The sequence below is a fragment of the Amblyomma mixtum genome, chromosome 5, assembly GCF_055824585.1.
Source record: "Amblyomma mixtum isolate Tamu chromosome 5, ASM5582458v1, whole genome shotgun sequence".
NCBI classification, from domain to species: Eukaryota; Metazoa; Arthropoda; class Arachnida; order Ixodida; family Ixodidae; genus Amblyomma; species Amblyomma mixtum.
This window is the reverse complement of record NC_143016.1, coordinates 20,154,761-20,179,062: the sequence shown is the minus strand read 5'-3', so window position 1 is coordinate 20,179,062 and position 24,302 is coordinate 20,154,761. Positions and strand designations below refer to the sequence as shown.

Below are 24,302 nucleotides of genomic sequence, written 5' to 3'. Positions count from 1 at the left end.
GGGCGACTATTTTACTAGGGTTAAAATCAGTTTTTGTTTTACAGCGGCGCAGGAAAGTAGGCCTAGTAGCGCCATCTCTGAGGGACCTCGGCCAACGCTGCCACGAGAATGGACAAAGCGACCACTGGGAGGAGCCGTTGGAACTTGGATGCTGATGGCGCGCGACGGGAGAAGCAGCCCAGACGCCGCAAGCACGGTACTCTTGGATGGGGAGACACGATGCGACTAATATTCTCCACTGCACTTCGTAATTGTACAGCATATAAGGACCACATATCCGACCTCGCACTTACAGCGAGTGGCGCTGGACCGTCGAGCAAAGATATTTCATCTTACAATAAACGACTGACGGCCCAAAGAATAAATACAGATTCCCACATCAAGCTGCGGGCATTAGTTGTCATAAAGACCGTACTACCCCACCAAACTTAGTTGTATGAAGGGCTCCGAAAAAATCCTGAAGACCGCTTGCACTCAGCGACCAGAGGAGTATCGTGGTAGACGAGCTATGAAGTCGGGTGCAGAATTGGTGCTGCCCTTTGATGACACCCTTTTCTTCAAAATTACTAGTGTTCTGAGGGTGTATAGTTGTAGGTGGCACAGCGCACTTGATGGTCTAGATTGGTATACAGTGTGGATTGTCGCAGTAAACGGTAGCAGTTGTGCATATTGTTCAAGTATGTCGGTCGAGAACAACACTTCTACAAGCTTTGCAAAAGACCGTCAACCAAAAATGCTTTGTCATACAACAAGCGTCCCGCATCACCATAGCATTGCTGGCCTTCATGTTAACACTGTAAACCAGTTTGCACCCTTAAAGGTGATGTATATATCTCGCAGTCCTACACTCCTCCAAAAGGCATTTGTCGACAAGTAAGCATCCGTACAAAAGGTGCCTCATAGAAAACTGCACCCATTCTTAACGGGTTTTTAAACGAATCAGCTCCCTTGCAAAAGGAGGCACCAAGAATCATTTCGCTTTCGCGAGTTTGGTTGAATGCATGTCATACTGCATCATGGCGTTACGGAAGGAGGCTGCGCAAGTAGTGCGCCCAGAAAAGCATATCCCTCTGCCGCGTATCATTCGCACTTCTCGAAGCCTCGGTAAGGGTTTCGACGAAAACACGGAACGGTGCAAGGCGCAAGTGAGGCATTGCAAACCATGGAGAAGGCAGGCAGGCGTTCAGTTATTGAACCTTCTTGTTATAACTTACTGCTAGTGAACTACTCTTGGGCGTGAATATAGTCAGTGCGACTAGGCGTGCAAGCTGTGTATCGCTCCGCCACATGCCTCTCTTATTCCTCGAGGTTTCGCGAATGGGCTGGATGGAAACGTGGTAACAAGTAAGACGAAGTGAGGGACGCTACCAATCGCGGTATTTGAGCTTTGTTATAACGATAGATCCTTGCCCATACGTTGGACATATGACGGACTACATTTCTTGCACGGACGTAGGCAGCGCGAAGAGGTGGGCTAGCTTTGCAGCGGTGCATGCTATGTATGAAATATAGTATCTGAAAGAACGCAGTTGTATTCCCTGCTTGTAGCTTAGATCTAGATTTCCGTTGTTGGGCGCAAAAATTTATTCGTGGCCGCAAGATGTTCCATTAGTAGACTGATGACAAAGAAGAAATGTTGAAATTGTCGCTTATCCGCGCCGGCATTCACGAGCTGAACTAATCGCCGTAGCTATTCGGGCAGTAAACTGAGTGTATACGCACGTGGCCCACTCGGATGATGAAGTGCGCTTAAAAACTGTGAAGAGGTGACTGACTTCGCTAGCTTCCAACAATATTCCAAGTTCTCGAACTCAGCCTGATATCGTGGAAAGTTGCATGACAGTTGCATGACAGCCGTTGCAACCATATAGCTGCGCCTATGCCGTTTTTCGCCTCGTATGGTACAACAAACCCGTCCGAATTTTTTGCCTATACGCCAGTCGTCATCACGGCGGTGGAACAAAGCCCCTCATACGGTGGAAGCGCTTGCGGCACCATGATTCGCTGATGTTCCGGCTATTTCCTGCTGCTAGAAAAGCCTTTTCAATCAGTGCGCAATTTTAGTACGCAAAAAAAAATGAATGCAGAAACTCCGAAATACCGATTTGTGGCACCTGCGTCTCACCCAACGTTGGTCGCACCCAACGTTACTACCTGGGTCGTGTCTGGTGTATGCATGGTAGTTTTCTAGTCTAGACTTTAGACGGCGCCACCTTTCCAAGAGGGCGTACGGCGGCACCCATGATAAATTTGTGTATAGCTGTGACTGGAGCGACCGCTGCAGAGTATCTTTACAGAAATTTGCAGCTTTTCTCGCAACTTATAGCCCTTCCGCGGTTCCCAAGCAAGGCCAAGTGCGTGTGAAGTATCATTCTATGAGTACTACCACTAGCAGCTGTAGCTGCCATTGTATTTGCTAGTCAGCTCTCAAGTGACGACACCGGGCCTCGCAGCTTCGTATGTTTGCTCACACTGCAGCTGGCGTTCCTCCAAATTCGAACTGTACTGAGGCTACGCATGGCATCTTAGTGGGGCCTGTCCCAATGCATAGCGGCCATGCGACTATGACGCTCCTACTAGCAATGACATCAGTGACCACGTGACATGGTGTCTTACAGCGCACTGATCTGAATAGCGTGCTAAGTACTTGGTGCTTCGCATGCTATATCACTTACGGCGATACTTTAAACCAAGCGCAACATGCCAACTTCAACAACAGCAGCGATATTTCGCAAGCGCTGAAACTGCTGATCGCATCATTCTCAATGTCGCCTTCGCGTTATCATGTGGTGCTCGTGTGTTCCCTAAGCCAAAGAAAGTCCTACTTGCTATAAAACTTTTAATGAGCCTAACAGAAATGCAGACGACAAAACCTTCCAACCTCCCCTTATATCGCAGGAAGGTTTAGATGGCCCCTTTCTGGACCATGCGAAGGAGAGGCAGAACTGTGGTCGACCAGCCGTGGCTGCCCTGGCCGTGGCAGTGGTGGTCATTGCGGGAGCAGCAGCTGCCGTTTTCCTGGCTTCCAGCCGTAGGGCTTCTCTGTGGAGGAGGCGCGCTGCACGGTTCTGCGCCTCCCCTGACTGTGCCGAGCATGTGGCCAGGCTCAGCCTTGGCAGCACTCTGGGCACGGACGTCTGTGAAGACTTCGGTTTCTTTGTCTGTTCGGCATGGAAGAACAACAAGCGACGTAGCCTCGGTAGCAGTGTCGTCTCAGAGGTTCGTGTCAGCGCATACGTTTCCGCATCACAAAAACAGCAGTGCACCGGGAACCGCGGCTTAGGATGATGTGGCGTTATGGAAACAAGGTGGGTAGTGCTACGCCTCTGTAGGCTTGAGGTTCAGAGGACGGAGTTACTTGTTCTATTCTCCCATTTTCTATAGAATACTTGAACGGGAAGATGTGCCACGAACTTTGCCAGCCCGGAACTCCCTTCCTAGCCCTATATGCAAATGAATATTTGGTAGGAAAAGTCTGAGCAACATGCCCATTAGTACAGCATTGGTCAAAAGTTTAGGGGAATCCCCCAAGGTGGAGTAGATTTGTAATAAGGGAGTAATTACTCATTGACAACCACCCGAGCGCAGCCATACGGCTACAAAGGAAAGCTATACAGCTTTCTCAGAAACTTCGTAGTTAAAGAAAAATTCATCCTGGTCCGGGGTTCGAACCCAGGACCACCGCTACACTGGAGCAGTCGCTCTACCAATTGAGCTAACCAAGACGGCAAGCTTATGGTAGGACGAGAGCGAATTGATCAATAACTCGAAGTGGGAACTGTGTTGGTCAATAACTCGAAGTTCCCACTTCGAGTTATTGATCAATTCGCTCTCGTCCTACCATAAGCTTGCCGTCCTGGTTAGCTCAATTGGTAGAGCGACTGATCCGGTGTAGCGGTGGTCCTGGGTTCGAACCCCGGACCAGGACGAATTTTTCTTTAACTACGAAGTTTCTGAGAAAGCTGTATAGCTTTCCTTTGTAGCCGTATGGCTGCGCTCGGGTGGATGTCAATGAGTAATTACTCCCTTATTAGTACAGCATTCGTGGCGTTTGATTGCTACCGTGTTCGTTTTCCCAGGCGGTTCTTCAGTGGCTGGAGGCCATTCCAAGCCAGGCAGTCGCCCATGATGACACCGATAATGGCACTGCGCTGCTACGCATGCCTGCAGAACTTATGGCCGCCTGTCTGCGGAATGGCTCACAGGAGACGAATGGGGACGCTGAGGCAGCGATTCACGAGTTCCTCAAGTCAATGGCCGACCGAGGCTTCTCTTGGCCCGCTGAGCAGCGCTCCTACCCTGCCGGCAACTACTCGGCTCCGATGCAAGCCCTCGTTGACTTAGCCTACAGGTCAGAGATTCACAGCAGCCTATCATCAACTTCATCAGCCGAACTACGTCCGCTGCAGGACAAAGACCTGTCTCCCTGACATCCAGTTAACCTGTGCCAGCTGCGGCCACCTTATCCCAGTAAACATCCTAATCTCATCGGGCAACTTTACTTCCTGCCACCCGCATTTACGCTTGCCTCTTCTTAGAATGGGACCGTCGTTTATACTGCCTTCAAACTGCATGCATTGCCCATCCCGATTTCTTCTCGATTTTGACTAGGGTGTCACCAACTCGCGTTTGTTATCTGACCCACTATGCCCTCTTCCTATCCCTTAACGTTCCTATCCCTTAATCATTTTCCACCGCAGCGGTGACCCAGTCGTTTGGACATCCGCCTCGTATCCGGGAAGGGTGGGGTTCGATCCCCAGTGCCACCGGCTTGGGTGCAAGCTTTCCCTTGTCTGGTACTCGGCTTCTCGAGAGTGAAACACTTGGAAAATAGGTATATGACTCCACCTTGTGTAGTCGAAAAACACCTTGTGCCATGGCGCTCTTTGGCCAAAGATGCCTTTGCGCCATAAAAACTCATATTCATCATCAACCTGTCATTTTTCTCTCCGTAGCTCTGTGCGCTGTCCTCAACTTAATTTCAAGCCATTTCGCTAGCGTTCAAATTTCCATCCCATAGTTGAGTACTGGCAAGACCGAACTCTTTTATACCTTCCCCTTGAGGGACACTGGGAAAACGCTGTTCATGATCTGAGAAAAACAGATAAATGCACGCCATCGCATTATTATTCTCAGTTACTTCGCTATCTGCGGCCATTACCTGTCCTATATACACGTAGTCCTTTTCTACTTCGAATGCTTTTCTGTCTCTTGCAAACTGTTGTTACCTTCCAAGGCTGTCGAACGTTAGTATTTTTTTATATATATTAATCTTTGCGCCCTGGGATCTGCTTTGCATGCTATGCAGTTCGTTCCAATTGCTAATCAGCAAGGCAATGTCATCAGTGAATCGGAAATTACTAAGGTATTCTCCACTGACTTTTATCCCCACTTCTTCGCAATCAAGCTCTCTAAATACCTCCTCTAAACACGTCGTGAATAGTGGTAGAAGAATTCACCTCCCTGCCTGACACCCCCTTCCTAATTGGTATTTTCTCACTTTCTCCGTGGAGAGCAATGGTTGTTGTGCAGCCGCTATAGGTATTTTCCAATACATTAACATATGCGTCTTCTAGACTGTGGATCCGCAATACCTGCATGACTGCTGACGTTTCAACTGAGTCAAATGGTTTCTCGTAGTCAGTGAAGGCTATATATAGGGGTTGGTTATATTCTGCTCATTTCTTTATCGCCTAATTAATGGTGTGAATATGGCCTATCGCAGATTAGCCCTTCCGAAAGCCAGTATTATGCCATGGTAGATTAAAATCTTAAGTTGATCTAATTCAATTAGCATTTAACTCAGCGAATACCTTGTAAACTACGGATAGTAAGCCTGTCATTTTTTCTCCTTCACAAGCACCGCACCCGACAATAGCGGCGGGCGCAGGCCGTCCTTTTATAGCGCAACTGTCACGTGGAACGTGATTGAAGGTGAGCACCGGCAACTGTGCTGGTGAACGCACTCAAGGTTAGGCTGCAGTTTACAGAAGTACCTTCGGAAGTATAAAGCAAAAAGCCGCCTCATTAGCTAGTTGGTACAGTACCCTACGCGACATGCAGATTTTGGGGATTTCGATCCCACAGGTGGTATGCGATTGTCTTTTATGCTTAGCATATTGCAATCACTCAGTTCAGCCCTTGGGCGCGGCCGGGCAGCCACCAAACCACGTGACGTGACGTCACGTGGTTTGGTGGCGTCAAATCACGTGGTAACGTGACGTCACCAAACCACTTGAAAAAAAAAGAAGAAAAGAAGAAAAGGAAAAAAGAAAAAAAAGGACGGCTGAGCATGGTGGCGGTTGCCACCGCCCCGTTTCAAAGGAGGCGCTCCTATCCATCCATCCATTCATCCATCCATGCGTCACGGAGCAAAAGCTGCTGAGAAAATCGAGTGCCGCCAAGCAATACCTCGCGCAAAAAGACCGCGCAATATGCAACGCATTCTTGGCTTAACCAAGCTAAGCCTGGGCATCTTTTTTTTTCTGCTTGCTTCTAAATTATACTCTAGCAAAAACAATTCCTCGGTTAGTTCCCGTTCAGCAAAAAAAAAGCTATATAAAATCGAAAGTAACATTCCTGTTCCGTGGCGCTGGTGAATAGACTGAAAAGTTTAATGTTGGGCAGCCGCCGTAGCTCATTTGGTAGAAACGGGCGGAGTGGGTCAGGGAACAAACGCGGGTTAATGAAATCCTCTTCGAAATCGAGGAAGAAATGTGCTTGGGCAGGGCGTGTAATGCGAAGGCAAGATAACTGCTGGTTTTTAAGGGTAGCGGGATGGATTCCAAGAGGAGGCAAGAGTAGCAGGGGGCGTCAGGAAGCTAGGTGAGCGGATGAGATTAGGAAGTTTGCGGGGATACGGTAGCCGCAACTGGCAAAGGATAGTGCTAATTGGAGGGACATGGGAGAGGCCTTTTCCTGGCCGTGCCATGGGCGCAGTCAGGCTGATGATGGTGATGATACTACGGAGGTCGTGGGTTCGCATCTCATGGGTGGCATACGCTTCTTTTCTTCTTTCTAATCAATTATCTTTCGGGTAAAAATAACTATATTATTTTCCACTGCTGAACACGACAAAAACAACGTACCCCTATTCTTTCATTGTATACAGGGTGTTTCACCGAAGACTTGCCACAGTTTTTTAAAATAGGCTTTTTGAGTTAGAAGACCGCTTTTTCAGGCATACCATTGTCAGTGGTGTAGTACATCAGAATACAGCTAAGACGTGTTAGCTAGCAGGCTGGTTAACTAATAATGAATAGTAAACTTTTTAACTATTTCTCTTAGGTTCCTTAATTATTCAGAGGCGTGTAACCCACGTTAAGTTATAGCCATATTAATTTTTAGAATTTCGAAAACGCGGTTACCCTCGGCGGTGTGGCTCAACAAATTTGGGATATTTCGATCAGTTAGAGCACTGGAAAGGTTGCTTTGCCTACAAGCTTCTCGAAAGCTCATGTACTTTGGCGCAATGTAGCGAAAATTTATGGTCCAAAGCGGCGAGCGTAACTGCGTTTTCGAAATTCTAAAAACTGGTACGAATATTACTTCTGCGGCCCCGTAAAGACTGTTTCCTCACGCGGATCCCTTAGTTTAGGCTATACCACCATGATCTTCCGAAAGGTCATCACGGAGTCGTCTTCGATCTCTACGTCACGAGTTTGAATCAAATCGAGTTTCGGTAAATTTTGAAATGCAATTTTGTGAGCATTAAATGCTCTTTTTTTTATTGCCGGACACGAATGACCAAAGAATAATTTTTACTCATAGCAAAAACTGGACGACGTTGTCCTCAGTGTCCATTTAAGTAACCTTACTCTTATTCTAAATTACTCCTTTGCGGTAACTTAGTTAATTCAAACAATTTGGCGTCTTTTGTTCTCAGTATTTTCATAAAATATGATATTATATAACGTCTCTAACCTCATCTTAACGCCATCGGTTCAGGTGGAACCTGCCCCTCTGGTTCCGGCTCGACCTGCTCCCTCCGAACGCCTACCATGGTCGGAAGCGGACGCTGTACATGACGCCTTCGCCCATGGCCGACCTTTTCATTCGACTTCAGTCTCGTCTTCTGGCGTCGGGAATGTCATACGCCACTTACCTGAGCCTGTTAAACGTCACCGTTCTGAATCTTCAGTGCATACGCACACACTTCGGGCCGTCGTTCAGGCATTTCCTAGAGAGCGACGCTGCTGCCAAGGTCCAGAGCGACGTATTCCAGAACTTGAGCGCAGTTTCTCGAGCCCGTCATCCACTTCCCAGAGTGACGAAGATCGGGAGCCTCCCATATTCACTCAAGGGCCTCGAGGTCGATGACTGGAAGCGCATCCTCCAGCGCGCAACCGGTACCGATCCTCCCATCACTGAAGAAGACTCGCTGACCGTTTCAGACCACCAGCTCGTGCAGACAGCAGGCGTTTTGTTCAGAGCCTACTCGCCCAAAGACATCTTGTACCACACGGGCTGGTGGCTTCTGCAGGTCATGGGACCCCTAATCAGTGACGAGCTATTTGGGCTGGTTAACTCCAATGACTTCGGAGAGACGCTCTTGAAAATGTCCTGCGCGGTGCAAGTCGAAGCAACGTATCATGTCCTGCTTGCCACGACGAGCGAGACGAGATTCACCGACGTCGAGCGTCTCTTGATCGGCCGTCATTTGCAGAATGTCCGTTCAATCACACTCGAACGCCTCGGCTACGCTAGTGGCCTGGGAACTGGGATCAAGCACGCCTTGACGTCTTCTCTCGAAAGAACGGACACCATTATCTGGCCCGACAAACTCGAAGAGTCTAGTCGAGAGTGGCTGGTGCGCTTATATGGTCGCGGCTACAGCGGAGGGGCACAAGGATTCTTCAGTAAATGGTTCGCCGACCGAGTCCGCTTTCAAGAAGCGCTGGCCGCGGAACAGCGCGTCGTGGCGGTCAAGACGTACAGGTTGGACGTGACTCGTGCAATTTCTTACATCCCCGCGCTGCAATCTATGGCCGTGTCTGTCGCAGCACTAAGCCCGCCCTTCTACTACGCCCAAGGCACGAATGCCATGTTCTACGCTGGACTCGGTTTTCTTTACGCGCGCGAGATGTTTCAAGCACTGAGTTCCACGGCCGACCTCCTCGGAGGCACTGCTGGCGTCCAGAGACGTTCGGACATGTCGGCTGTCAAGCCGAACGAGGCCGCGTTCTGGGAATCGTTCTTGTTGTGTCCCCCTGGCGTTGACAAGAGCACGCTGTATCCGGATCTGCCGGCGCTGCATGTAGCTTACGAGGCCTATGTTCGATTCCACAATTCCAGTGGCGATGCTCCGTTAAAGGGGCTCGAATGGTATTCACCGGAGCAGGTGTTCTTCCTCACCTTCTGCCACGCTACATGCGAAGTTGATTCTTCTGGAAGGCTAACGTCGCGGTATTGTAATGCCGCCGCGCGAAACTACGCTCCGTTCGCGGCGGCCTTTTCCTGCTCTCCCGAGTCCAATATGAACCATGAAGACAAGTGCGAGTACTTTTAGGGACCAGCATGCATAGCTGAACAGTCAGCATTACTCGGTACACTAGCGTATTGCCGTTTTCTAATCGAGCATCGTCGTGTAATGTATACACCGCGGCAAGCAGCTAGCAGTAGTTATATTAAGCAGTAGAACTTAATGTTCCTGTGTGTATTGCGTAATGTCTTTTGGAGCGCGAAGCAGCCCCTTCTATTCATCTATTATTCTTCTTCTATTCACAATAAATGGAGTGGTACCTGGCAAAACATACGAATACTCTGATGATTGTCATCTCATCCACTAGTTCGTGGAAACAAGGTCCTGGAGATGCTTCAGGTAGCTGCGGGTGCATGGGCGTCCGGAAGGGGGGGCAAGGGGGGCGGTTGCCCCCCCCCCCCCCCCCCTTGGAATTACGGATACTATTTATGCCCTAGTAGAAAACAACTACAAACCTACCGCCTCCCCCATCCCCAGACATCGGGTGCACCCCCCTGGAAAAAGCTCTGCGGACGCCCTTGTGCGGGTGTGAATCGCGCATTAGGTGCGGTACATTTTGGTTGTTTTCACCTAGCCGAAATGCGTTTTCGAGCAGGCAGATGCAACAGGAATTTACGCTTTGTTAAGGAGCGCAGTCCTCGTCAAGCCTATGGTCGGATACAATTCAAGAACAAAGAGTAAATGCCCCCCAAAGGAGGCCGTCCGGCCAGTAGCGTCGACCGATTTTGATGGTGTCGCTGCTAATGTGGTTAATACATGGTTAATCGTCTTGCACGTTCCAGCCTCCTGCGAAAGCAGGTGCAAGGGAAATTAACTCAACGTCATGATAATCGGTGGACGCCATTCGATGGAAGGCCTCCTGTGGGGGACATTTGCCGCTTCATTTTTGCGCTCGTTTCATCTGCGTTTGTGATCCTGACATTGAAATTTTATTTGATTTGAGTGAATCGGGCTGGAACTTTTTTGGGCATGCTGCCTTGTCAGCCGGCAGTTTTCTCGGTGATTGATGGCTGAGCCATTTCTACGAAGCAAACGGCTTCGGCGTAGTACGTCGCAGCCGAAAAGGCTCTACTTGCCGAAGGTTACTCTATCCGTGTTGACCTGTGCTATGACACACCTATAGGGTGGACAGCGGTGGCTTATCGGTGTAAGCTATTTCTGGTCATGGTGTCCTGTTGACCGTGGTGCGGGCGCATATCCAGCATTGGCGGTTTTCACGAAGTCGACGCCACACTGCGGCGGTGCTGGAGAACCACGTCGTTGGCTCCGTTGCATGAGTGGTTTGCCGCCATATTCAGACGTTGTTGTGAGAGTTTAACTGTAAAAATATAGCCTCAGGAGAGCTGTTACATGAATGTTTGCACACTAACGCGATAGAAGAGGCGCTTAACATCATTCCGTGAGTTTTGCTGTTCCAGCAAAATACGCAAAGAACGTAGAAACAGGTTGTTTCCACTCGCTGCAGTGGAACGCTTGCACGGCCGTGACAGCGGAAGTCTTCTTAGGCACTAAGCCTATATGCTTAAACAGGTCATTTCCCTGGACAAGAGGGCCTTAGTAAATACGCGGCGCTGTTATATTAAGCATCACTAAGCACATATGACTCACGGGTACATTTCATGCGTGAAGACTTTTCTGCATGACCGGCTCTGTAATTGCAGGCCTTATTACGGCATGCGTCTGCGGTGATGTGGTGTTTTGCTATCCACAAAGAGTGAGTGGAGGGCGATATTTATGGTTGATTCTTTCCGCACTTTAATTTCTCCATGCCCTCGCTGTCGCTGAAATCGGTCTGACAGCCGGGCGGGTGGCAAGAATTACATAAAATCGAACGATAACAATTGCATCATGCAATTGTTCCATCCGCTTCATACGAACAAACCGAAAGCACAAGACGCGGTCTGCTCCGAGAACGCAGCGCACGAAGAAGCAACCTCATTGTTTCCGCTCGTGTGCGCTCTGGACTGATCGCTGGTCTGATTCTGGACTGTACCGCTAGTCGTTCGCGACGCAACGCCTTGTAAGACGTTCTTTATTAAAATAGTCATATTTAAAGTAGCATGCGGCTAGCAAAATTTAGGAGCACGGAAAAGCGCAAAATGGCGCAGCTTTATAAATTAAAGCGCAAACGAGTGACCGGCAAATATTCATAGATTGTTTTCTGTGAAGCACCGTGACAAATTGCCAATCGTTTGGTCATGCTTACCTAACCTCCCAGTTTGGACGTTAACCCGTTTTACAACAGTATTCATCGTCGATGTCACGGATTTCAGGTACTCTCCAAAGAGCACATCCACCTCCTACACCAAGCGTTTTCAAATGCCAGTGATTTTTTCCTTGTGTCTCACTTATTTCTTTTACACCGTCGAGAAGACATTGCACATTGGACATGTGTACATTGGGCCTATACTAGATTCGGGGCTTGGCCCGTCAGTTTTTGCAAACTTTCTGTAATATGTGAAGTGAAAAGAAAGAAAGAAAGAAGGAAAGAAGGAAAGAAAGAAAGAAAGAAAGAAAGAAAGAAAGAAAGAAAGAAAGAAAGAAAGAAAGAAAGAAAGAAAGAAAGAAAGAAAGAAAGAAAGAAAGAAAGAAAGAAAGAAAGAAAGAAAGAAAGAAAGAAAGAAAGAAAGAAAGAAAGAAAGAAAGAAAGAAAGAAAGAAAGAAAGAAAGAAAGAAAGAAAGAAGGGAAGCAGAGAGGCTGTTTGGCTAGCACGAGGTTACCACCACCTGGAAGCAAGTGCGAGTTTATAGCGACATTTTAAAGCAAGTTCGGTTCTGCCTAGACTGTACCGGAAGCAGTTCTCCGTAACACCGCCATATTGGATCGATTGAGGCGCCCTCTCTGGGGCGTGAAAATCACCAATAGGGAGGAGGTAGTAAATGAAAAGTAGACAAATGCAGTGCTGCTTTCACCAGGAATTCTTCGCCCCTCGCGACACCTCAAATCCGGAAGTACTTTACTGGCCAGGCGAGAGCTGCAGCTTCGTGGTGTGGCGGAAGGGCATGAAGCGTCTGCTTCGTTCACATTTGTAACAACGTTTCAAACAACGTGAACTTTATTCATCATTCGCATTTATTTTATGTACAGTAGATGAATACCATTGCATTCTATGCGGTATCATACACACAGTATCAATAAAATAAGTAACCAAATAAACATATTCGAACAAGAAATAAAATCGCACATACACAACTAAACAGATCTGCACCAGTATTCACCTTATTCAATAGACACCGGCTCCGGGTGCTACATTTTACTTGCCACTGGTAGGATGCGTGAAAGAATGCGTCATATTTTGCGACGAATGTCTAAGGTCACCTCTGCGTTTGTCAAAAGGACCGTCGAAGACGCGAACGAAGATTTTATTCTAAGTTCTGGGCGACGGAATACTCGTTCGGTTCCCTGTTATTCTTTGTGGTAGAATGTGCCAAGTGTCTTTGCTTGGCTGCGGACGGGGAAGTCAGAGACCATCACGTCGGGCCCTGTCTATCACTGAAGGGGCTTTTAAACGTCACGCTGAAGCGTGCATTACACATGCAGTTCATCAATTCGTAAAGCAATAAAATCGCGCATCGGCAGTTGTTTTTTTTTTGTATTCTTCATCTAAATGGAATAAATACACACCCCTTGTCATAATTTTCATTGCGCATGACTAAACAACTTAAGATCTACTGCAAATAAGACAGCATCCGTCCCTGCGTGCTTGCAGTTATCAGTTTTGTTATTCGGCAGTGGAACTTTTACCTATATCCCCTCGAGTGCCGTGTGTTGAAGGAAAATTTTTTAAGATCCCACATCACAGTGAAAGTGCGCAGGCTTCGACCGTCAAGCTTCCTCGTTCTTTTATTAGTTGCAGTCTGGACTGCCAGAGGCCTGCGAGCTTTGACTGACAGTACTAATCTTTTTGAGGTACTCACTCGAGCCATCGGCTAAATGACCAGATGGCTTAATGACTTTTAGGCTAAGGGCAACAAAACATTGAGAAAATTCAGTGCCACTGCGCTAATAGATGTCCATCCTTGGTATCGCGAGGTAATTAACATACGGGTTTGGGTGCGAGCAATTATCTCGCAGGAACTGAATTTGCCATCTTACCGTTTATAATAAACACACACGTTACCGGCATCACTTTAAAGAGTTTCTACCCGTTAGGTGGCCCATTCACATACCTATTGCAGAAGCACAGCCCATGAAATGAAGCCCCCTTTTCTTAATTATGAAGCAAACGTCTTTCAATTTAACGGATCATGACACAGCCTTAACAACATGTTAAAAACAGAACAGAATATTTGACTACACAATATATACTACATCATGAGGCTATAAACAACTCGGCCCACATTGTTCTCACACGCATACCGCAGCTTACAACAAAAATGCGTCTGGAAAGGGCATTAGTTTCAAAATTTCGCTTGAACTAATTTGTATCAAGCACCCGCTAACAAAAGAAAAAGAAAACTTGCTAGGTCCATGCACAAAATGGAAATTGATGCTGATAACATCATCAGCCGTGAATAAAGCGCTTCAATTTCTATTCGAAACGCATGCGAAAGGTCGTGTAACAGCTGGTATGCCAGCAAAACATCTGTACAGTCCTTGAGCGCCTTGCCCGAGAAAAAAAAAATGGGCCGCAGCTGTGGTTGCAGAAATGAAATGCAACCCTTCGAAGGTGGGCTACGCGTACTTTTGCTTCGAAAGCGCGTAGCCACGTTCCAGAAGGTGTTCATCGGCTATGGCGTAAGCCCAGTCCGTCCAGAAGAAATGTAAAAAAAAGGGGGGGCAAAACAACAACCTCACTTTGGTTTATGTACACACAAGCAGCCCGTATCGCACAGTGCACAGGACTAGACTTCCCATCTTTCTTCGCCGGCCCAGCGCCGGGCCGTTGAGGCGTGTAGGGAGGCGTTTAGCAGCAGGCCGATCAGGAAGGCACGCTGTACTGTTTCGAGAGCCGCGGGGCGGACTTGACGTCGTTCGAGCTGTGCCTCCTGTGCAGACAGCGCTCGGCTGGCGGAACTTTCGCCGGCCAGTTGTAAGGCGGCGCTATCCTCCCTGGAACCATGTCCTGTTCTTCGAGGTCTTCGTCCGGCTGAAAGCCCGGGTTCACTTGGTCACCCGCAGGGCCGCCCCGGCTGTCCTGGAAGGTGGAATAGTTGACGATGTTGGTGAGCAGGTTCTTGCTGCTGTCGTTGCTTGGCAACTCCTTCTCCTGGTTCATGTCTCCACTCAGCTTGCGCTTGGCGTCCTTGTTCGACGAGGGCGGCACGTTTAGAGCGCCGTACGAATCGCCCGAGGTTACAATCACGGGCGGCGTCTTGCAGCCGTTGGAGGATGGGTGCGGCGGCACGAAGAACGGATGCGTCACGATCGCTTTCTTTTGTTTCTTGCAGAGTGAGTGGGACATCGAAAGCAGCACGGGCAGCAGTAGGATGCCATGCAGCGCACCGAAGAGGATCACCAGGAAGACGGTCTTGAAGAAGGTCAGGAAGATGTACGATGGTGCGAACGCTAGGATGATGATGCCGAGGATGGTCGACACGCTGCCTTGGAAGATGGGCATGCCTAGCGAGTGCAGCGCACATTTCATTTTCTCGTTGGGCGTGGGGCCATCCGATGAAAGGTACGCGTACGATATGTGCGCCGAGTAGTCCACCGAGAAACCTATGCACATGATGAGGTTGATCATGGAGATGGAGTCGAGGTTCACGTTCCACAGGGTCATGTAGCCGATGACGCCGATCTCGATGGAGCAGATGGAGAAGGCCACCCACAACGCGCACGATACGCTCGGGATGAAAATGAGGGCGATGATCATCATGACGGCGGCGGCGACACCGATGGACTGGATGGACGTCTCGCGCACCAGGATGAACTGATCGAAGAACACGAACAGCGTGTGGAACACTGTGATGTGGTGATCCGGGTAGCTGTCGGCGATGCGCCTCAGGTCGAGCACCATGTCTTTCTCCATGTTGGCGTCCGAAATGTTGGTCGTCTGAATGATGCATCGTGAGGCTACGATCGAGGTGTAGTTGTCGTTGAATTTGATGTCCTTCTTGAATGTTGAGAATGGCTCGAACCTGCGCAAGTAAAACAAATATACATATGGGTTTTGCTTACCCAAACATAATCGTTCGCTGATAAGAGATAAAAAAAAATTCCGCAGTAAACACTGCATACAAAAGAGACTTCTTCACTGCACACCTCGTGGGAAAAAGAAACTTCAAATCTATGAGAGACTTCGTCATTCTAAGCAGCGCATGTCTCACATATGAAATTAAAGTGTATATTAGTGTAAAAAGCTGTTATGTGAAGTCGTCTGCCCTCTTGCGCAACAAAGTCCGCAGAAATCGCAATCGAAAACCGCAATACACGGAAAATATTGTCCATGTTCTCCACACACGTGTCTTTAATGGCGCGAAACTCGCGAATTGTTAGCTTCGCTTTACTAATGTATGGCTGAAGCAAACAAAAAAATATTGCCTGTTTGCAACATCAAAGCCAAAATCCCATACTCAGAATTCGAAAAATAAGGACAAAATTAAACTATTCATCATAGGGAAGGCCTTTTTTCCATTCTAGCCTGCTGTTCGAAATCTCCTACTTAAATAATGCGTTACTCGCTGACAAAGAGCACCCAATTCTTTCGATACTCGGTGTGAAAAACGGCGAAATGTACTTTCGATAATAGTGCTTCGTATTACAAAGAAAGCAACCTTGTATATCGAAAAGACCGGAAGCAATAATCCTTTTCGTCCTACAAAACCAACAGCCTCTCGGTTGCGTTGCTTGGTTGGTTTGGTCTGGTTTATGGGGTTTAACGTCCCAAAGCGACTAAGGCTATGAGAGACGCCGCAGTGGAGGGCTCCGGAAATTTCGACCACCTGGGGTTCTTTAACGTGCACTGACATCGCACAGTACACGAGCCTCTGGAATTTCTCCTCAAAAGAAATTCAAACGCCGCGGCCGGGATCGTGAAAATGCTAGAAAATGTGGCGAACTGCACTTTATCATGACTGCTTCGCGGATTCCCTTTCAAATCACTTTGTTTCGTCTTTCAGTTAAACCTATATAAGTTACCCGGAATGAGAAAGCCTGGAGTAAGTACACCATCCGACGTGGTTGTTATTATATGCCTTACCTAAGCATGAACCTGAGCCCTTGTATGTAGTCGTGGGGATCTGTGAGGTCGAATTGGGCAAAGTATCCCTTGAAGGGACCGTCCAATGTCTGGCGGCGGTACTCGCGGAACCAGCACTCGGTCAGCTCCGTGTTCCTCACGAAGCTGCTGTTCTCGAAAGTGCCGATGATCTCTTCCAGTTTGTCGTACACCTCTGGATTCCAGTAGTCCAGCGTCTTGTTCATCACCACGTGAATCCGTAGCGGGTACCGCCGGAAGAACTTGTCGTCCGTGTTGAAGAAGTCGCGCGCGTACGACGTGTCCATGGCAAGTTTGTAGCGCTCCAGACCTTCCTTAACCTGCGAGAACACATACAAAGGAAGGAAGAGAAGGTGCGCTGAGGAAACAGTTTCTATTCAATAAAGGACAATCAAAATTTTGTGGGTTTTTTGTAAAGACCAAGGCGCTTTTCAACCTATTTTTATTTACTTTTAGCCTGTGACCTGCTCTGAACTTGTATGTCTAAGAATAAAGCTTAGCTTAACGTAAATCTGACCGAAGCATACGCCATGATCAGAAGACAGTGTTTACGAAAGAGCGAGTGCCTATGAAATTATCAAATTTGTCTATCAAGATATAAAAGTCGCGAAAGTAGTCACCGAGGTTCAATGTAAGGCTAACCCACAGCTACGAATATGTGTTAAATAACTGGAAACCTTTGCGTGCTGTATGAGAAATTGTTCGAGTCAGGACATACCGTATTACCGCAACGAGTACTTCATACTGGAAGTTAATGCCTGATTGCGCGAAATCGCATCGTAGAACATATATCTTTTCTGACCGGAGTCGAGGCAGGCGGCCTTGTATGAACGCGGCGTGCTGTAGTGTTCCTTTCACAACTTAGCAAGCGCAGTGTAAGTACGCAGTTTGGCTTTAAACACCTGTAGTACTTCTGACTACGAAGGTAGTGACAGTTTAGAGAACCCAGTATCAGCAACATAAAGCACAAATTTGCTTCTGTGTGTCCGTGAAGGGGAGGGGGCTCTCCTTGGTTTCGAAGAGCGGTCACCTTGTTCAGTCAACTGCAAGCCATTCCATGATTCTTGTAAATCACAGACAGCTATTACATTAAACGCACAGCTAAAAAACACAAGGGAGCACAGTTGGAAGCATTGTTCGTTTTCTCCGCTCATGAGTCCTGCCCTAACTCCTATATTGTCGCAATGCTGGCCAAATTTTTGTCACCGATGTCGGAAAAAGTACCTTATACCTGGTGGTATGTCACTCTCTTTATCAAGCGTAAAATATTTCGAAGGAGCAGAAATTTCAAAACCTAGAAGCTTCTGCGCTAACAAATGTATGCCAGCTCCCCTGATGCCACAAACGCGGGAGCCGTGCTTACCTGCGTACATCCCCAGAGTCCGATGGCGAGGTAGACAAGGAAGACGAGGATGACCAGTATTTTGATGGGGAAGACGCTGAGCAGGCCGCCCCACGTGTCGCGGAAGAAGGTCATCATGATGTGCTCCCGGTTGTCCAGGGGGTTGTCCGGGTCATTCGGGTTCAGGCCGCCAGTGCACGCAGCACGGAACAGCCACGACCGTCCCTCTGCAAACGTCACCCAACCGTAACACGGCGTTCAATACATGACCAACTGTCTTGGTGTCAAACACCATCAACTTGGCTCAGTCACGTGCTGAGCATTGCAAGCGCTAAATAAAACTTCACCTGAACGCCACTCTATACGGACATGCAAAAGGGAAAGTAAATCAGCACCGTGGATGCCCACGCACATCATGCGTGACTTCATGCAACTGAAAGCACGCTTTCAGGGCACTCAATCAGTAATAGGTGCCTGCCGTGAAATCTCGTTCATTCAAGCCTTCTGGGGTTACCCGAATGCAAAGCCTGTTCGTGTCAAGTTTGATGACTACTGTAACTTTTTATATTTTTATACGAATGGGAGGATGTTGAAGAGCCGCGATAAAGGCATTATATGCTTCCTTACATTGTAGCTCTCAGTTCCGATTGCCTGCGCAATCGGAGCATTTGCTATCAGCTGTCCTGGATGAAGAAACATATTCGTGGTGTAGAATCAAACCTCACTGCGCAGCGTTTAGCTGTGGCCTCCACCTATCAATACACGCGTTGGTTTCTGATACTCTTAACATGAATAGTTTTCAATCTAAGTAGATAAAGTAAATTGGTTTTTTAGGAAAGGAAATGGCGATGCATATTACCATTTCTGACACAACCCCAGGTGGTCGGAATTTCCGTAGCCCTTCACTACGGCGTCTTTCGTAGCCTGAATCGTTTTGGGACGTTAGACCCCCATAGCCCAAACCAGAACTTGGCTCCACCAGCAATGCTTCAGGTTAAAATTTCCTGCTGTGAGCGTCTCACGCAGTTAGTGCAGCGAGAGTGACTCACCGGCCTGGGACTTGGGCATGGTGGGGAAGCAGAGCAGTCCGTGCAGGTTTCGTCGCTCAGCGTATCCGGACAGCGCCATGCATCCGCCGAAGAAGGTGATCTGGTAGATGTAGGTGAAGAGCACGGCCACCGCGGTGTAGATGCAGAAGATGCGCACCGATGGGAACGGCGTGATGGCGCCGATGCAGAACGAGATGAAGTTGGTCAGCGAGGTGATGGTGATGGAGACGGCCGCCTCGCGGTACGTCTCACCCATGCGGTCCACCACGGACTTGCGTGGGCTGGTGCGCCGCCACGCGGCCAGCAGCACGAACGTGTCGTCCATGCCGATTCCTGCGCAAACGAGAAGAAGCGAGAGGCATGAGGCTTAGTAAGGGTACCGGATCACATCCAGTTTATCGATCCCCTACACTGCTTACTATTGCTTCTGCCTGTTTCAAGTACACGCCGCATTAATGTGCTGCCTTACGTGGGAAATATCATTATCACGTGAGCTTAGTTTAGGATTCGCATACTGTCGCAAGAAATCAAAGAACTGAATCACAAAAGCCTATCGTATCTTTTTACACTGACATAGTGGGCATCCTGATTTGTAACAAGCGCACTGACTGACAGTCGCGCTTAGATGGCTCGAAAAGACTAGTGCACATGCCAAGAAAGGTCAATTCATTTTCAAAATGCATCCGATGCACGCTAAAATTAAGGTAACGTCATGCCTCACATCAGCTCAGCACATAGAGTGTTCACAGATCGGAGTTAGCGCTGAAGGAAATCTGTTGCATTTTCGAAAAGAAAGCATAATCACGGAGCAAGATGGGCCCTACAATATGGGATCGATTGCATCAAGAAAGTGGTCCAAACGCTATTTCACGCAATGCACAAGCTGAATTTACTGCATTGCGACAATTTGCATTCGGTGACCAGTGCATGCACGGTAACTTTCTTCTGCGAGGAAAAAGAGATGGAAACATGCAATGATGAAAACAGACACGCGTGACTGCAGCCACGGGGTTTGCTCTCTTTGGTACCAGCCTTGGGTGTTTCAGTTTGCATTGGTGCACTTCGTAAGCTGTATAAAGCATGCAGAAGTGTCTTCAATGACATGCTATTCTTTATAAGACTACTATTTCTATATGGAACGAAGACAGCGCAAAAAAGGCAACCACTGAAGAAAAGACGACACGAAACAAAAAACGCTACTGTCAACTGGTTTATTTTGTCAGCTAGTCACATTTACAAAGGTGTGAGTTATGTAAGTGCGACGTGGTGTGACCCCCTATATAAATGTGACTAGCTGACAAAATAAATCACTCGATAGTAGAGTTCTTTGCGTCGTGTCGTCTTCTCATCTGTGGTTGCCTTTTTTTTTTTTGCTCTCTTTGTTCAAAGTATGAATCACCAACTAGCCCCGCACCATGTTTTATTGAAGCATTATTTATGCAGCTTTGCACTGTGCGAGAAAAGCCATGTCGATTTCAGTTTTTGCTCTGCTGAATAAATAAACGCCTATGTGATCACCAGGTACTTCATTTTTCTGAACTGTTCCTGAAAATGCTAAATTAAATACCCCTACAAGGTCCACATTGCCGTGCTCTTCACGGCGTAAAACTGTACACGCGAAAGAGGGGGCTGTCATACTGCAGCAGAAATCTGATGCAGTAAAGCCCAAAGTAGATACCTGACCAAAACAGGTAAACAAATGAAAAAAAAAAAGCTCCGATGAAATGCACGCGATGTTGAGTAAAACAGTTCGTTGTCAATAAAACGCCCATTTCGCTGTCCACGGAATAGCCTGTTTCGACGACAAAAAGCAAGGAAATAGCGAAGCCGCGGCTCTCGTTGTTCGTGTACAACTGCGCGGTCGCTTCCTCCTCGGAGCATGTGATACTTGTTGTTGAGGAAGTTGGCGGCAAAATCGACTCACTTTGGAGCAGCTCTCGTTTTTCTGGTGCATTGAGTGCAAGAAAAAACACCAACAAAGCGACACACATATACAGGAGGCGGACGCCTTGAGCGCGCAAGCGGTAAGCAGGAAGGGGCAGAATCGAACCAGCGTAGCGGCGGAAAGTGGTTCCAAAGGAAACTCCATGGCCAGCGGAGGCACATGTGGAATCGATGATGTAAGCGAATTCCAAGGACGGCGCCGAAGCTCAGAGCTGAACGCCCCGCTATACGCGCCTCTGTCTGTACCCACCGTGACCATTCTCCGCACGCGCAGATGACACAAGGAAAACGGCGACAGCTCGTCGAGTGATTCGGCGACTGTTCAACGATTCCTTCCGTCCTCAAACACGCGCGAAAGCTCAGCAATGGAAGCCGAAGGAGGAAAAAAGAAAGAAAGGCCACCGCTGAAGACGTCAAAGCGGACGATAGAATCCCGATTGCATTGTACCGAGAATCGAAAAAAACCACCGCGTGCGTGCAGAGCAAGTCCGAAGCGCATCGAAGCCGGATAAGGTGCGGCCATTATGAGCCAGTGTTGTTTCGCACCTCCCACGGAACAAAGGGACGTCTAGTCGTCATTTTCCGCCACGTACTCCCACGCCGTGCGCTCTATAGTTGGCTGCAGACTGATGCCTTTTGAAATTTTCTCCGGCTCTCCCTTGAGAAGCATGTCGAATGCTGTCGTTCTATCCTTCCAGTTAGACCTCTGTTTTTCTCCGCCCTCCCTTGTTCTCTCCTCATCATTCCAATTATCTCTCCGTACCTACCTCAGCCTGTCCTTCCCCACTTCGGCACTGTTATCGGGTTTTTACCGAACTATTGTCTCTTCTTTGCACCAGATATACTGCCCAAGTCGTTTATATTTTTTTTTCCTTGCGCTGCAATATGTCTGTACACAACGACTGGCGTGATTCCTATCAACTTCTGTTCGTGCAGGTAAACGAATTTCCCTTTTCTGCATCTAAACGCGCTTTGTAAAGCCGTAAAAAAGCTAGGCATATGATATCGTAAGCGCTCTATTACCGGTTTCAGAAGAATAATACAGGAAAGAGGATACAGGGGAGATTTAATAGCGGCGAAAGTCATGCATAAACATCCTCGAACTCAAGCAACACTTTTGGTTCTTTCTTCCAGCCGCAGGAAAGGACACGTCAATTCGGTACGGTGTCTGAAACAGCTTGGTCTCAAGAGAAGCTAAATCATTGTTTTCCGCGCATCCAGGTGGAACGAAGTGATTTCTGCGCGGGCGTTTAGGCCCTTCAGGGATTTTGCGCTTGAGTGTGAAATGACATCCGATTATGCGATGTCTGAATGGGTGCAAGGACTGCGCGTGACAATGTTGCGATGTAAGACTCTCAACCCACACATGCCTAGTGTCCTGGTGTCCTATATATAGAACATGAATAAAAACCTGCGCCCGCTAGCTTAGGTTCAAGAGGCTGTAAAGTTTTCCTGTGCAATCGTTGCGTTGCGCGCGTTCAGTTTTGAGTGTTGTGTGATTTAAGAAAGAGCCGGCAGTCTTCTCCGGAAGCAGTGAACAGGTCCGAGTGCTCCGGCTATAATGCGATTCCGCAAGAAAAGCAAACAAGATTTCCGCATTTTTATCAAAAACCGTCATGCGTGCTGAGAAATGTGACATTAAAGTGAACGTCAAATGTTTTAATCTTCATTGCACGTGTAGAAGAAGGACGTCGGGGACGGCGTCGAGGTCGGCGATGGAGCGGGGCGACCAAGACCGACACGATCTGCGCGATGGCAATTCCACAACCGCTTCTTCATCGGCGTCCAGCGAAGGGGTCCATCTTCTTCTTCACACACGCAATAAAGCAGTGCATTTGTCTACTATGCTGCATTCTAGGACGGCTCAAAAGTTGGTGCTGAGAAAAATATTTCCGTCTATAAAAAGATGATTCTGATATCTGGAGGGAAATTAACGTTTTCTATCAAAAATATATTATCCTTGGATTTAGGCATAAATGGGTTAATGCAAAGCCTGACCTCATAATATTTCACTTCTCTTGGCATTTTCGTAAGCTCTCGCATACAACAGGACAATCAGGACAACCACATGCTCACGGGAACACAGATTAAGCTCGACGCAATATGTTATGTTGGACAGCTTTTCCATCATGCAGTGTGCTTACTGCTGCAGCACTTGTACATTTCGTCGCGGTCGGTGTGTTTACAACGCTCGGCTCTACCGGCCACGCAAGGTCATCGCTTGCCGGACGCATGAGCAGTCAGCCCACACGTCCACGGACCCAAGCATGCGCGGACAGCCGGACAACAAACGCGCGCAGCCGCATCCAGATGAGCGTGGCGCACATATTGGACACGGTCCTGTGCACAGACCTCCTGTGTTGCTAATCCCCGTCTCGGCTGCCATACCTTCGCTCACGTAAGTGGCTAGTCAGGCGTGCGCTAATACCGCAATCACATGTCTGGTGCGTCATGCATCGTGTCATTCCCCTAACAAGGCAGACGCACGCTACGAAGTGCTTTCATGGTCGACTGTTGAAAAACTCGCCATTTTACACTACAGCGCGAAATCAGAATGAAGAATAAATAAAAAACCACGCTGATCCAGTTGAAAGGGTGGAAACGTGTGCAGAATGGGAGCGCGACACGGAGAAGTTTTGCGGAAGTCTTGATCCAATGTTTAGGGGAATCCCCTAAGCTGGAGCAGATTTGTAACAAGGAAGTAAATATTCAGTAGCATCCGCACAAACGCAGCCATACTGCTACACAAGAAAGCTATACATCTCCCACAGGAACTACGAAGTTCCTGTGGAAGATGTATAGCTTTCTTGTGTAGTCGTATGGCTGCGTTTATGCAGGAATTTCGTAGTTCCTGTGAAATACAACTTTATCCAGGTCCGTGATCCGAACCTGGGATCACCGCCGTATGGCTAGACTTGGATAGATGCTAATGAGTAATTACTCCCTTATTTGTCCAAGAAGGTCTGCGCCCTTCACTGCGCTGTCAAAAATGCAGTTCGCCTCTATGCAACTCTAACTTGGTACTCGCACCCACATTACAAACCCTTAACGTTTACGAATCAAGAACAGGTTGCCCTCTTTCTCGTTCTTTGAACACCCCGCAAACGGCGTCCACCGAAGTAAGTCGCAAGCCTGACCTCTTTCAGGAAAGTGCACGACCACTCTAACCGCTGCTAAAGGATGGCGCCTTCAGAACAACGAATGCGTGCTTCGCACGCAAACGCGTGCGCATTTTTTTGTATTCGGCGCAGTTTAGCGCGGACGCTTCGGGCGGTTTTGGGTTGCTGTTAGAGACTGCCGTGCGCGCTTCAAGGATGCGGTCGTCG

General features: G+C 48.2%; 2 protein-coding genes across 3 annotated transcripts in view; one reads left to right on the top strand and one right to left on the bottom strand.

Moving 5' to 3' along the window:
* The first annotated feature begins 54 nt into the window (after positions 1-54).
* On the top strand, positions 55-9,825 carry LOC149341453 (uncharacterized). Of its 2 annotated transcripts, XM_089543559.1 has the most exons (4): positions 55-196; positions 2,899-3,219; positions 4,080-4,351; positions 7,948-9,825. In XM_089543559.1, exons 1-4 carry the CDS (start codon positions 149-151, stop codon positions 9,506-9,508), a joined length of 2,202 nt encoding a protein of 733 aa, XP_089399685.1. In that variant the 5' UTR covers positions 55-148; the 3' UTR covers positions 9,509-9,825. The 2 variants fall into 2 exon arrangements, with proteins under 2 accessions (XP_089399685.1, XP_089399686.1); XM_089543560.1 differs by lacking the exon at positions 2,899-3,219.
* Positions 9,826-12,519: 2,694 nt separating this feature from the next.
* Positions 12,520-24,302, bottom strand: part of Ptr (patched domain-containing protein) — a 100,002-nt gene continuing 88,219 nt past the window's right edge. The window contains exons 2-5 of the mRNA XM_089543558.1: positions 19,033-19,365; positions 18,005-18,210; positions 16,624-16,961; positions 12,520-15,562 (exon numbers count right to left, since the gene is read on the bottom strand). Coding sequence (XP_089399684.1) covers positions 14,404-15,562; positions 16,624-16,961; positions 18,005-18,210; positions 19,033-19,365 — 2,036 coding nt within the window. The 3' untranslated portion in view covers positions 12,520-14,403. The remainder of the gene's footprint in view (positions 15,563-16,623; positions 16,962-18,004; positions 18,211-19,032; positions 19,366-24,302) is intronic.

Bases quoted from the DNA above. Each gene is read 5' to 3' on its own strand.
- LOC149341453 (XM_089543559.1), top strand. From the start codon at position 149: ATGCTGATGGCGCGCGACGGGAGAAGCAGCCCAGACGCCGCAAGCACG. The intron at 197-2,898 runs GTACTCTTGGAT...CTTATATCGCAG, and splicing joins GCCCAGACGCCGCAAGCACG to GAAGGTTTAGATGGCCCCTT. The intron at 3,220-4,079 runs GTTCGTGTCAGC...TCGTTTTCCCAG, and splicing joins GTAGCAGTGTCGTCTCAGAG to GCGGTTCTTCAGTGGCTGGA.